Source organism: Anolis sagrei, chromosome 6 (genome assembly GCF_037176765.1).
Source record: "Anolis sagrei isolate rAnoSag1 chromosome 6, rAnoSag1.mat, whole genome shotgun sequence".
In the NCBI taxonomy this organism is placed as follows: domain Eukaryota; kingdom Metazoa; phylum Chordata; class Lepidosauria; order Squamata; family Dactyloidae; genus Anolis; species Anolis sagrei.
In genome coordinates this window covers 57,316,914-57,332,140 of record NC_090026.1, presented here as the reverse complement: position 1 = coordinate 57,332,140, position 15,227 = coordinate 57,316,914, and the positions used below count along the sequence as shown (strand labels likewise).

General features: G+C 39.4%; 1 protein-coding gene and 1 long non-coding RNA gene across 3 annotated transcripts in view; one reads left to right on the top strand and one right to left on the bottom strand.

The window, feature by feature from the left end:
* The window catches only part of LOC137097380 (uncharacterized), an 86,239-nt gene extending 80,565 nt beyond the window's left edge, over positions 1–5,674 (top strand). Inside the window, exon 4 of the long non-coding RNA XR_010910183.1 lies at positions 4,830–5,674. This is a non-coding gene — a long non-coding RNA (uncharacterized lncRNA). The remainder of the gene's footprint in view (positions 1–4,829) is intronic.
* The window catches only part of VSTM2A (V-set and transmembrane domain containing 2A), a 59,165-nt gene continuing 49,594 nt past the window's right edge, over positions 5,657–15,227 (bottom strand). Inside the window, exon 5 of one of the 2 annotated variants that reach the window (XM_067470134.1) lies at positions 5,657–6,748. In XM_067470134.1, coding sequence (XP_067326235.1) covers positions 6,666–6,748 — 83 coding nt within the window. In that variant the 3' untranslated portion in view covers positions 5,657–6,665. The other variant, XM_060781409.2, reaches the window with a different exon arrangement.

Genomic DNA, 15,227 nt, shown 5'->3' with positions numbered 1-15,227 from the left:
TCTAGCGCATGTTGCAATTTTCTCGTGCTCCAGTAAAATGTATTGCACTCGAATGTACCTCAGTTATGCTCTCTTTCCCAGCCATATAGCTTTTATGTGTTTTATTATTATGATGTATTGCTTTTATATGATGTTTTTAATTGAAGTATTTTATTTCTGTGTTTTAATTGTAACTTTTGGGCTTGTCCCTTATAAGCCGCCCGAGTACCCTAGGGGAGATGGTTGGCGGGGTATAAAAATAAAATAATAATAATAATAATTATTAGTAGTAGTAGTCGTACGTCTAACATCCATATAAATAAAAGAGGGGACAGTGGGAACCCTTGTCTTGTTCCTTTTTGTATTTCTATCCAATTTGACAATTAACCATTTATCCATAAGTTTGCTCTTTGGTTAGAATAAATTGTGTCCACCCCATATTGAATCAGTACTTTATACATAAAATCCCAATGAACTTTGTCAAATGCTTTCTCAGCCTCAAGAAATAACAATGCGAGCTCTCTGTTGGGGTCTTGTTGCTATATTTAGCATTCTTTTTACATTCTGATTTAACTGTGTACCTGGGAAGAAGCCATCTTGATCTACATCTATAATTTTAATCAGAATTCTTTTCAATCTGTTTGCAAGAATTTCTGCAAATAATTTATAATTGCAATTTAAGGGTGAGACTGGTCTATAATTCTTCACCTGTTCCATATCTCTATCCTATTTTGGGATAAGAACTATATTTGCCTCTGCCCAAGAGTTCGGAAACTTACCCAACATAGACACCTGGCTCACTGAAGCACAGTAAATAATCATGAAGGGGGTCAGCCAAGAAACAGCCCAAGGACATGGCTGGGCAGGAAGGGGATAATTGAGTCCTTGGGAGGGGTAATTTATTTCATCTGGTGCTAACTTTCCCTTCTTAGAATCATAGACTCATAGAATTATTGAGTTGAAAGAGACCTTGTGGGTCATCCAGTTCAACCCACTGCCAAGAAGCAGGAAAATTGCCTTCAAAGCACTCCTGACAGATGGCCATCCAGTCTCTGTTCGAAATCCTACAAAGAAGGAGCTTCCACCACACTGCTGGGCAGAGTCCCACTGCGGAACAGCTCTCAAACTTAGGAAATTCCTCCTAATGCTCAGGTGGAATCTCCTTTCTTGAAGTTTGAAGCCATTGTTCCGTTTACTAGTCTCCAGGGCAGCAGAAATCAAGCTCCTCCTTGTGACTTCTCCTCACATGGGAAGTCATGTCTCCTCTCGACCTTCACTTCTACAGGCCCAACTCTTTAAGCCGTTCTTCATAGAACTTGTTCTCCAGACCTTTGATCATTTTACTCATTCACCTTGTATGCCTCTGGTGTGTTGACACACATCTCCATGAGAAAAGGGGGGGGGGGAGGGCGTATAAAGCGGTTTGAGGTCAGGTTCCTGGTTTCACATCCTTTCAAGGCCTGTCAATTGAAACACACTGAGAAATGAGTTCTGTTTCAATCGGTTCCAAGATGGATTATAGATTCATAGAATTACCAATCATCACTTGCCCTGCTTTTTGACTCAAATAGCTATAAATTAGAGTTTATTTTCTACACACTTAAGAAACTTCCACCAATGGTGCCCTTCACATGAAGCAAGCTTCAAATGTGGGGTAGAGGTATCTTGCCATTTCAAAAGCCACAAAAAGGAGGGGGTAATTTATATAATTTTTAAAGAATGGCTAATGCTCCTTCAGGTGGTGTGGCTCCCACTGAAAAAGTGTTTAAAAATAATGCCTTAATTCAGCTTCATTGAAAGGGTGTTGAGTAGAAATGATGCCAGAGAAGATGGTTTCTTAAGTCTGATGCCTTGAACCCAGGTCTTCTTGAAGAATATAAGGGGAAAGGATGCCAGTTTTCTTAATATTGATGCCCTAAAAAATGGAAATGAGAGCTTGGGAAGTTCTCCATTGCCGCCAATGGGCTGGATATTCCTGAATAAAAAACAGATCTTTCAGCTGCCAGACCAAAAAATTGATTTTTGTTTGCTCGAATTCAGGAAACTCCCAAAAACCTGATCAGAGGAAGTCACTGAATTTGGGACACCAACAACAGAACAGGTTTAAACCAAATTGCATATTCCTAGTAATCACTGTCGATGCAAACTGATTTCAGGATTTCCTATGTAATCATTTCACAGCAAAACCACTTTTTCAATACCAGTTGAAATTGCATTAAATGGTCAGTGTAGATGTGTCCCCAGTTGCCTTTCCCACTGTGAAATTTCACCAATTCTCTTAATGTTTCCCCTCAAATACCTCAGAAACTTCATTTCATCATTGCATCAGTTGGCTGTGCCCTTCATTTTAATGATCAATGCAGAAAGAGCATTTTAACATGGAAGCTGCATCGCTGTGATAACATTGCTAGGCATACCTAAGAACACAAACATCCACCTACAATGTGTACATTATTTCTCAGCACATCCCATCTTCTATCAATTTAGGAGTGAAAAAAAAGAGTACTGTAATAATTTTTTAGTATCTGATGAACCTCAGGGATGTCATGCTATGTGAATTAAAATGTAGGGAAGAGAAAGGAACTGACTTCAAATGTAGGTGCAAGATCCAAGATGGAATTAATAAGAGGAAAACAAAGAGAAAGAAATCCTTGCTGGGTTGGACCACTAAGAGCTTCTGACATCCAGGGATATAAATGCATCTTGTTTATTTATTTATTTATTATTTAAACTTATATGCCACCACTCCCCTGGGGCTCGGAGCGGCTTAAAGAATAGCTAAAATCTAACAAAATTTAAAAGCAATTTAAAACAATTTAAAAACAACATTAACAAACATTAAAAGCCTGTCGAAACAGGTATGTCTTACCTGTTACCACTTTAACTGCCATGGCTCAATAGTATGGAAACATGGTTAGGTGAGACATCAGCACTCTTTGACAGAGAGTGCTTTTACTACAACCTGGCCGCCGCCCGTTGGACCAGTTTGAATTTCTGGGCCGTTTTCAAGGGCAGCCCCACGTAGAGCGCATTACAGTAGTCCAATCTGGAGGTGACTAAGGCATGGACCACCCTGGCCAGATCCGCCTTCATGAGGTATGGTCGCAGTTGGCGCACGAGTCTCAATTGTGCAAAAGCCCTCCCGGCCACTGCCGACGGCTGAGCTTCAAGCGTGAGTGATGAGTCCAAGAGGACACCCAAACTGCGGACCTGTGACTTCAAGGGGAGTGTAACCCCGTCCAGCATAGGTTGCCACTCTATACCCCAATCCGGTTTACGATTGACCAGAAGGACCTCTGTCTTGTCGGGATAAATCTTCAGCTTGTTCATCCTCATCCAGACAGCCGCAGTGGCCAGACACTCGTCCAGCACCCGAGAGGCTTCCTTGGAATTAGGTGGAAAGGAGTAGTAGAGTTGTGCGTCATCTGTATAGAGGTGGCACCCAACTCCAAAACTCCGGATGACCTCTCCCAGCGGTTTCATGTAGATGTTAAAAAGCATGGGAGACAGAATAGAGCCTTGCGGGACCCCACAGGTCAAAGGCCAGGGGTCTGAGCAGGCGTCTCCCAGCTTCACCATCTGGGATCGACCCTCCAGGAAGGACCGGAGCCACGACAGAACCGTGCCCCCGAGACCCATCCCAGAGAGTCGTCCCAGAAGGATACCATGATCGATGGAATCGAAAGCCTCTGAGATGTCCAAGAGAACCAACAGGGTCACACTCCCCCTGTCCAGTTCCCTGCGGAGGTCATCCACCAAGGCGACCAAAGCCGTCTCGGAACCGTGGCCAGGCCTGAAGCCAGACCGTGACTGGTCCAGGTAATTGATGTCATCTAGAAAACCCTGGAGGCAACCACCCGCTCCAGCAACCTGCCCAAGAAAGGGAGGTTGGAGATCGGTCTGTAGTTGTTCAGCACCGTGGAGTCAAGGGAAGCCTTTTCAGGAGTGGTCGGACCACAGCCTGTTTTAGTCGAGATGGAAAAACACCCTGCTCCAGTGATGCATTAATGATCAACACAAACTAATCAGTCAACCCATCCCTGGCCGATTTAATTAGCCAAGACGGGCAAGGGTCTAAAGCCGACGTGGTCGCCTCCACAGCACAAAGGACCTCCTCCACGGTCTCAGGAAGAACAAGCCTAAAAGAATCGCACAAAATCAAACAAGCAGATGCCTCAGTCACCTCCCCTGGCACTGTGATGAAACTGGAGTCCAGCTCAAGACGTATCTGAGCAACTTTGCCTGCAAAATGGTATGCAAACTCGCAATAGAGTTGAACACCAACCCCCAGAGTTGGACATGACTAGACTTAATGTCAGGGGGAAACCTTTAGTTTTTCCTGCTCTCAAAATAAGACTTTCAAAACTAGATAGACTTACAGGTGAAGATTTGAGGAGGTAGAAGGAAAATAATTATTAATTTCTTATCCCTGATTCCTGAATATCCCTTTCCTCCAAACTCTAAATGGTTCTCTTGGAATCATAAATAAAATAAGAGGCATCTCACAACTGTGTGTGCAGTCCTCATGTGGACTAGTAGAATTCAGGATTAGATTAACTGGCAGTAAGGAAGGAGAAGATTCCCACCTAGAAGAAGGGATTTTAGATGAAGTAAATGACATAACTAGTAATAGTAAAGCTACTCATCGGAATTTTGCTCTGAGACCACCATAAAATGATTTCACTTGACTTTCTAATTCATAAATAATTTTCCATGCTCTGCTGAATAGACTTATTTTACAACAAATTTGTTACCACACTTTTGTATTGTGGATTTTTCTAATGTGTTTAATATGGAATCTACATATGTGGCTGATATTGCTGACACTTCTATTATTTCTCTTTCTTCAGGGAATGGTCACCTGGTTTGCACTGAAGAAGGAATTACAGATTAATTTACAAGAATCCTCAACATTTTTACTTGACAACAGTTCTTAAAATTATTTGGGGGAAAGCAAATCTGTATACAACAGTTCTATATAACCTCAGATATTCAGATATAGAATATACTGTGCTATGCACAGATCTGTCCTGTGGATTTTGGCAAGTACATACATGCTAATTATGACACATTTACTATCCCCTCTTGAATGTTCAGATAGAACATTTAAAAGCACTTGGGTTTATTTATTGTAAAGTCCCCAGTACATCAATAAGCAAGCTACTCATTTAGATTACTCATTTAGCTAGGAAAAACAAAGGCTTTGACAGATTTAAAAGTCTTTCTAAAGATTGTGATAATAAAATCCCACTCCTGCAGCAAATTCAGAAAATTCCCATTTTCACACTAGAGACACAAGAAATATTATTCCATTTGAATGCACATAAAGAAATGAGAGGGTAAGCAATCTCCAAGATTTCTGAGTGAGCTGAGTTAATTAAAAAATCTTTCCTTGATATATTGTCGAAGGCTTTCATGGCTGGAATCACTAGGTTCTTGTGGGTTTTTTCGGGCTATAGATCCATGTTCTAGAGGCATTTCTCCTGACGTTTCGCCTGCATCTATGGCAAGCATCCTCAGAGGTATTTCCTTGATAACTTACTTCAACCAATAGCAGCATATTTTTTCTTTCCAAGCAAAAAACAAAACACCTTCCGCTCCAATAAATATCACAAATTAAAAGAGCAGTTGAGAAATAATTCCAACCTATCATATGAAAAACCCAAATAATTCACAATTTGGAGACCATAACAAATTTTAATGTGCATTTTTACAGAGTAAACAGAGGGTCACACTGCCATCTGCAAAGGCTCAGACCAGCAAAAAGTGAATGGATGAATTACAAAATTCTACATAGTACTGAATGACAAATTAAAATGAATGCTTTGTTGAAAAGGAAGCAGATGTGAGTTGGTGGCACAACACTGAGATAATATTCAGAACTGGCTTGCAGGATGTCTATTCTGAAGTTATTTCACACAAGTAAGCAATTTACAGAATTTAAGTTAGGTTTGCATATACAGAAGTTGCAAAATTAGAGAAAAAAAACAGCAAAAAAGAGAACACACACAAACAAAATATGTATTTATACAAACTTTCATGTGCTCCACAAGGATTGGCCAGGGCCAACAATTACTTGCCACCATAGAACAGAAAAGAAATCCAAAAACAACGGGACAGGGAAAAATTAAAAGAGAGAAGAATGCCTGAGAGAGGCTTAAACACTTCTTTGAATATCTTTCAGAAATCTAGTTCTTTTGTACAATAAGCAGTTTTGAATTTTTATTAGATTTCTCATTTAGAAAATAAATACTTTTAAAACATATATTTCCATCCATTGTCACAGAAATGTTTTATACTCCCTATATGTCAGACAGGTCTTTAGTTGAGATTTGGGGGAGAGAGAGTTTGGGTTCTTTTCTTCCTTTCTGTTTTGAGTGGTACTTTCCCCTCAAAAACAAGAACAAATGTCCATTTTGAAAGTATTAAAAATTTGTAGCCAGCCTCTGAATAGTGAAGGAAATTCAGCAATTCTCTTTTGTCAAACCAAAAAGGGGAGAAAGGAAGAGATAAGGTTGTTGATAAGTTGAACAATGTTCCAGCACACTATTCCAATTCCAAAGAAAGGGAACCTATGAAATAAAGCAACTATGTGGTAGCCTCTTCTCTCCTTTTTGAAAATTTGTTTAATATTTTGATTTTTTTTGTGTGTTTGTCCCGAAGAAGATGCTCCTTGGTGTAGAGAGTTAGAGTACATTGGGTGCAGAGTTGGAAGTTAGGGTCAACTTTGCTGTCCGCTCCGTAGGTTTTACAGATGATTTGCTCTTTGCTTTAAGAAGAGAAAGTGATATTGGAAAAAGTCAGCACTTTTTAGATTAAAGCAAAGCACCCTTCACAAAGCCACAAACAAGAAGCAGGACAGAAAGTCCATGGCTTGTAGCTATCCTCGCACCTGCGGAAGAAGTTATAAGATATACGCTCATCTTGCAGATTTCCAATGCTCCTTTATAAGATTTTTTAAACATATACATTTATATACTTAGTTAGTTTGCCAGCTTGGCTGTTGTGCCCATGATTGTCTTGGCATGCACTGCAAATAACAACACATACGAAGTATTTCAATCTCACAGAGGTGCTTTGCTTTGGCGTCTTGTATGAGCCCCCCAACAATGTAGTCCAATTACCATGTGGCAAAACAAACAAATTGAAACATCTTCCACCTCAAAGTATTTATTATAAAAATCAATAAATCTGCAATCAGTTTGGAAACACAATATCATAAGACAACATCCCTTATTTCACTAGAAAATACTTACTGCAGTGATTCAGCAGATGCTGTGGTGGGGAAATGCAATTCAAAACCCATCAAACTGACTATAGCTCATGAGTGATAAAGTGTGGCCTTGAGAACCCTACCACATTTTGTCATCCCAGGTAGGCTGCTAGAACAGGAAATTTGTCCAGCCCGATAATGAGGAATGATGTATGATCGGTGAAGTGTGTTTTAGCTATACAGATTAATTTACGTTGGCCAGAACTAAATGGGTGTTTTAAAAATGTTAGTGAACTGGTTTATAGAAGGTTGCCTGTTGCATTGTTATCCATAAGCATATTGTGGATGAGATAGTTCTCTGTGCCACTGTAAAAAAAAAAAAATTGAAATGCTGGAAGGGGATAGAGCATACAGCATTGACAGAGCACCTCCCTGAATTCTGAAAGCCTCATTAGAATCATAGAGACCTTGTGGGCCATCCAGTCCAACCCCCTGCCAAGAAGCAGGGAAATCACATTCAAAGCACCCCAGACAAATGGCTTTCCAGTCTCAGAATTGGACACAGGTGCCCAGAATTGGACACAGTATTCCAAGTGTGGTCTGAGCAAGGCAGAATACAGGGGTAGTATGACTTCCCTGGATCTAGACATCATATTCCTATTTATGCAGGCCAAATCCCCATTGGCTGTTTTTACCACTGCATGACATTGTTGGCACATGTGTATCTTGTTTTCCACGAAGACTCCAATATCTTTTTCACACGTACTGCTCTTTACCCAGGTGTCTCCTATTCTGTATCTTTGCATTTCATTTTTTTCTGCCTAAGTGGAGTATCTTGCATTTGTCCCTGTTGAACTTCATTTTGTTAGTTTTGGCCCATTTCTCTAATCTGTCAAGATCGTTTTGAATTCTGCTCCTGTCCTCTGGAGTATTGGCTATCCCTCCCAATTTGGTGTCATCTGCAAATGTAATGATCATGCCTTCTAACTCTTCATCTAAGTCATTAATAAAGATGTTGAACAGGACCAGGCCCATTGCCACCATATAGTCAAGGACTCTTGGGTAACAATTCAAACTAAAGGTATACTTAACCCCTGCAAAATCAGTTGGTGTAGTGCAGTGATTCTCAACATTTTTTTGACCAGGGATCACTTGCATTATTTTTGTTTTTAGCAGGGACCGCAAGATTCAAGAATAATTAACTGTGTTAATCTAAAAATAAACTTTAGTCAAAACATTTAACATATTTATTAAACTTAATAGTAGAATGAATGAAGAGTAATATTATAATATAAAAAGAACATTTTAACAGAAAATTAAATTTGGTTTGCATCAATGTAGTTTCTGAGCTTGCATCTTCTTTACTTCTTTTAATCCTGGGGCTAATATTATTGCTCAAAGCTACATGCATATCATCACTTATTTTCAATCTGGACTTTTTTAAAATTAAAAGCAGAAAACTCTTGTTCACATAAATAAGTTGTGGGGAAGAGCATAACATATTGCAGGTTGATTCTTCGAATTTTAGTATAAAATTGTTTTTTACACCAAAACTCCTCAAGAGAATCAGATTTTTTAAAAATGTTGGGAGCCACTGCTCCAAACCCACTGAATCCCAGATGAGGGGCAGGGGGGAGCAGGATTGGAGAGGGCCATGTTTGTTGGGGCTCTCAGGTGGCAGGAGGGGGCTGGTAACGGCAAGGCAAAAGAAAGCCAAGGAAGAGAAAATAAAAAAGGAAGGAGAAGGAAGGTCAGGTGAAAAGAAGGTAATGGAAAGGAAGGGAAGGGAAGAGAAAAAGGAAGGAAGGGCAAGAGAAAAGAAGGCGAAGGAAGAGAAGGGAGAGGAAGGGAGGAGAAGAGAAGGAAAGAAAGTAGACAAGGGACAAGAAGAGAAAGAAAAGGCAAAAAATAAATAAAAGCAAGGGAAGAGAAGGAAAGAAGACAGGCAAGGGATTGGAAGAGAAAGAAAAGGCAAGGAAAAGAAAAGCAAGGGAAGAGAAGAGAAGAGAAAGAGGAAAGGAGACCCCAATGCACTCAGAGGCAGCAGCTCATACCACCCTTATATTTCAGATAAAAGACCCATATCAGACCAGGGAACTGTAGAGAAAGGGGCTTTGTTTTGGTATCCACCCAGGGGGGACGGGGACGGGGACGACAACGACCTCAGCAGATACCGAAAGTGGGTTACAAAAAGTTGTTGTTGTTGTTGTTGTTGTTATTATTATTATTCTTAAATGTTGATGTGAATATTTTGTCAATAAAGGTTAATTCAACAATTTCCCCTTCTGGGACACCCTGTATGATTAAAAACAGCTGTGTGGAGGTAGTATGGGTTTTTTTAACTTTCAGAGAGGAAATCCTGTCAGTAAATTCTGTGGAGGCAGAGAGAAGTATTGTTTGTAACTAAGTTTGAACTGCTCAAAGTAGCATTTATGCCAATACTTCAGAACAGCTAAGAATTATACCTGATTTGTTCAAGTTCTCTTAAATAAACATCATTGTTTTGTTGTTCACAACATCTGCCTCACGTGTGCCTTTGTGGGTGAAGTTTTAAAAGCAGTTTCCTGCAGCAAACAAGAGACTAATGGTGGCAGCATAGATTTTAAAGAACAATCTTTTAGTGTTACCTCAGAACACAAGCCTGAGTGCTAATCCAACTCTCTTGCTCAAGATACTTCAAGTAAGCCAAGGGCTTGTCAGTGCTTTTAAGTTGGTGGTGGCCAGAGTGCTTTCATAAGGTTTTTCGGCCAGAAGAAAGTTCCAGCTTATTGCAGCTTTTGTTTTTGGGGTTTTTAAACAAAGAAGCCTCATTCCAATCACATTTGGTGTTCAGAGGTTTGGGATTTTATTCCTCAAATAAGCCCCCACCCAGGGGCAGCTCAACCCATTACGCAAAGTAAGCATTTGCAGTATAATTGATTTTGCCCAGGGGCACTCTTGAGGCACTCTTGGGAGAAAAGAGACCTTGACATATGCGAGTTGTAGTTACTGGGATGTATAGTTCACCTACAATCAAAGAGCATTCTGAACTCCACCAATGATGGAATTGAACCAAATATGGCACGCAGGACTCCCACGATGAACAGAAAATATCAATGGTTGGTTGGGGGGGGGGGGCACCAAAATACTATTTGCTTACTGTTGAAAATTACTTAGGGCTGCCTCTGCCCCCACCTTTAACAATGAGCATCCAAACAAAACAAATATCTCTACGTGCACTAAGGTAATGTTCTTAAATTATGTGTGAGTCATTTTTTTAAAAAAATCTCAGTACAGGTTTCAATTTTCAAAGTTTTATTATTTTAGAATAAAAAGTCATATAGTACTAGGGCCATTGGCAAACTGAATTGAGATGAATTGATTGCTTAGGTCCGTATCTGAAAACACTGTTGAAATTCAACATGCATATGATTTCTAAATTTTTCCCTAACATTGAAATGATTCAACAACAACAGAAAATCTCTCACGGGACATAATGGATGCCATGATAGATGTTTTGATAGAGGGGTTCAGGACTGGGCTTTTTTTCTTTTGTGATAGATGTTGGCAAAACCACACAAGTCATCGCATCAAGGGATTGCAGCCAATGAAATACATCACAGTACAGCATCATGGTTATTTATATGCATGGAGAATAAGGTTATAATTTGAGCACAGAACTGGAACACATTTGTTCTATTCTATGACCACCAGAAAAGCTTTTCATTTGCTATTATTCTTCTGAACTCATTGAAAATTGATTTGCATTGTTTCAATGTCACTCCTTGGAGCCCCCGGTGGCGCAGTGGGTTAAACCCCTGTGCCGGCAGGACTGAAGACTGACAGGTCACAGGTTTGAATCCGGGGAGAGGCGGATGAGCTCCCTCTATCAGCTCCAGCTCCTCATGCGGGGACATGAGAGGAGCCTCCCACAAGGATGATAAAAACATCAATTCATCCGGGTGTCCCCTGGGCAACGTCCTTGCAGACGACCAATTCTCTCACACCAGAAGCGACTTGCAGTTTCTCAAGTCACTCCTGACACAACCAAAAAAAAGTCACTCCTTGTAGCACCCTTTCCTTTCCTTTTCATCTTCATGTTCATTGGCCTCCCTTTCCTACAGATTGTCCTTGAATTTAGTTGACTGTGATAACCCATTTGGATTATTCAATGACATCGCACTGCTTATGCTAACCTTACAGGTGCTCATTAAAACCTACACTGCTTCTATGCTGAGTTGGATTCAACAGTGGTTTTGCTGGATGTATCTGGGGAATATGAGAAAAAGAAGCTTCTTTGGTGCTAATAATGATAGTAATAGTCATAATACTAGGAATATTAGTATTAATAAGCCTATAATAGTCCAGAAAACCTCTTACACATAAGGAGAATTAATAGAATATGCCTCTGAAGAATTTACCTTGCAAATGTTACCTGTTTTTGTGCGGATTTTAATTGATCATCGATCCTTAGGTTTTATGGGCAGGATTTATCCAGAGGTACTTTACTGTGGAATTCCTCCGCACTGACATCAGGCAGGCTCCATCCCTCTGACTTTCAGGGGAAAAAAGCTGAAGACTTGGTTTTGCACACAAGCGTTCAAAGAGTAAGTTACTACAGGTTTTAATACTGTCTGAATTAAGGATTTGATCAAGGTTATCAGATGAATAGATCTCATATGTTTTTAATTTGTATACTGTTTATGTGTTTTATTGATTAACTGTTAATTGTTTTAACTGCGGGATATGTTTTTACTATTTATTGTTAGTTTTCACCGGCACGGAATTCTTGCCAGAACTGTAAGACACCTTGAGTCCCCTCGGGTGAAAAAGGTAGGGTAAAAATGAAGTAAATAAATAAATACCTTTTTCTTTGGGCAGCTTTACCTAAACCCTTTATTTTTGGGGCCAATCTGGAGATACAAATCCCAGATCATGGTTTTGACTGCCAGGCACCAGCCACTGTAGAGACAGGGAAAAGTCCTGACAATCCGGTGGCACTGAAACTGGTTTGTCACTGCCAGGCAGACACCCTTACTGTTTCCCTTCAATTATTTTTGTCACAGAGACCACCATGCATAACATGGCTAGTGTCCATTGGTTGCTGCCTGTAGTGATGTCAGCTGGGTTCCAGAGCAATGTTGAAGGGGGTGGGGAGGAAGAATTGTGCTTCCTTTCCCCCTCCCTCCTCCAATTGCCCTTGCCAATGTCACTCAGGTGACAAGTGATGAACAATAGCCATGCCATTGACCACTGTGAGAATGGGAAAATTGGGGATTGTGTCATCCTGTGCACTCAGGCCACCAGACCCCACGGAATATGGGATAGCTGTGTAAATGATCACTGTCAGTTCTGCAAGTGACTCAACTGCTTAAATGGGCTCAATTCATAGCAACTAATGACTTTAGTTAACGTGGTTCTTGAGACTGAGAGAATATGACTCATCCAAAATCACCCGTTGAATTTCCATGGCCAAGAATAGATTTGAGCCCTGGCCTCTGAACCTTTGCTGCCTCCTAACCACTGCATCAAGTTGATTTCTTAGAATTAAACTTCATCTGGCTAATTTCAACTAATTTTCTTCTCAAACAAAGCAACAAATAAGATTAGCAATTTCCTCTGACTGCAAGAATATCTTTGAAAACCATAGTTTTCAAAGGCTATTTACAATTCATGTTTTTTTCTGAACAAAATTCATGTGTGATTATTTTGCACAGCAAACAATATTTTCTACACAGAAGGTAATAGTCTGTTATAAACCTAATACGGTTTTTGGGAAGAATAAATATCGAATCCCAGCATTTTCTGCATATAACAACAACAACAACAACTTTATTTTTATACTCCGCCTCTATCTCTCCAAAGGGACTTGGGGTGGCTTATATAGAGCCAGGTCCAACAGAACAGTTAAAACATAACACATTAAGATGCCTATAAACAAAATGATAACAAAACAATATAAAGAAATAAAAACAACAACATTAAACAGTATATAAAACATACATCAAAACCAACAAACAATAGCAAAGTTCAATGTCTTGCCATGGGTGGGCGGACTGGAGCCACAACATTAGAGGATAGAGCTAATGTGTAAAGTGCAAATATCATATACCGTATATTTATGTGGAGTAAAATCTGTTTTGAGCATAGAAAATATTGTTTTCCATACAAAAAAAAAAAAAAACATTTATGACTAAATCCTGGATTGTGAAGATTCCTATCAATCCAGAATTCTTCTCAGCAGAATTTCTTGGCATTCCAAAAAAAAAAAAAAACCCCAAAAAAACAAAACATGGATTTGGGGGGGGGGGGGGGCATTTTTAAAGAAATATTTTCAACAATCCTCCACTCTTCATTTACCCTATATTATTGTTGTAATAATAAAACAGGAATGGACCCGGGAGTAACAACACAGTTTTCAAAATAATGGGAACTTCATTTTACTGGCAGAAATATGAATCAGTTTTTAAAGCATCTTTTAATTGCATCTCATTCCTGTAACGTCCTTGTGTAGGGCTCACCCTTACTAACATCGGGCGTTAGAGAATCCCTGTGGATATGGGGGCCTTACTGTAAGTAGTTTGTAAAAATGCTCTCTCTCTCTCTCTCTCTCTCTCTCTCTATATATATATTCTAGTGTTAGATAATTAGGATTGAATGACAGGTGTAGAAAGCTGGATGGATTGAATTTGCATGACAATGGTAATTGTGGAGAGAATAAGAGTAGGAGGTGTTGTTGAAAGTATATTATGAAGATGCAGATGAAAGAGACAGGTAGGCTTAGGCAGTGATTAAAAAATGTCATCAGAAAGGAGTTAATGCATTCAATCAATAAGCTAAAAACTCTAATTCAATTGCATTTACATGAGGGAGAGGAATTGAATTTTTTACCATGCCTACCAAATAAAACATTCCTGTGCAAAATCTGAAATATTATTACCACAGCAACATTAATGGCTTGTTGAAAATATGACTCTGAATATAAAGAAGCAGTTGAAGTCTGAAGCCTGGTGATAAGCACTATAACTATCTCATCTTTAACAGAGAGAATTGCTTTTCTGAATATAGTTAAGCCAAAGTATTATAATAGGTTTCATTCTCAATACTCAATTATCCTTGTGTGTGTTATTTTTTTAAAGATTCTTATGTGTGTCATAATTTAGTACTTGGTTAGTTAAAAAAGTATTTTAAATGCAAATATTTAAGGTAAAAAAACTCTTTCTAGTTCTATCAGCAAATTCTAAACAGCAGAAATTACTGTGTAATTTAAATGAGAAATGTTTACCTTTCTTGACTGTTTTAATATTGACAGACTTCAGAAATGAACTCTCATATGGTGTTAGATATCTTTAGATTGTATGAATCCTCTTTATATATCAGATAAAGGTCAGCACTACAAGTTAAATATCAAATATTATGAAATATTATCAGGATTCCATCCTGGATTCTTGGAAACTTATCAGAGGTTTTTCAAGGACAAGTTCAGTAATTATGATGTTTCCTAAAATTAGGATTTGCTCATGATTCCGCATTTCCCCCCAGAAAACAAACACAGACAATGAGGAGTGGCTTAAAGAGCTGAGCATGTTTAGCCTGAAGAAGAGAAGGCTGAGAGGAGATATGATAGCCATGTATAAATATGTGAGAGGAAGTCTCAGGGAGGAGGGAACAAGCTTGTTTTCTGCTGCCCTGGAGACTAGGACGTGGCTCAATGGCTTCAAACTACAGGAAAGGAGATTCCACCTGAATATTAGGAAGAACTTCCTGACTGTGAGAGCTGTTCAGCAGTGGAACTCTCTGCCCCGGAGTGTAATAGAGGCTCCTTCTTTGGAGACTTTTAAGCAGAGGCTGAATAGCCATCTGTCAGGGGTGCTTTGAATGCAATTTTCTTGCTTCTTGGCAGGGGGCTGGACTGGATGGCCACGAGGTCTCTTCCAACTCAGTGATGCTATTCTGTTATTCTAAGTCATCCATTTGGTTGCAAGAGAAGACAAGTTCAATAAAAGCTGGTAAGAGCTATTTTTGTTTCCAAATATACAGCCTCTAGAAGAAATTC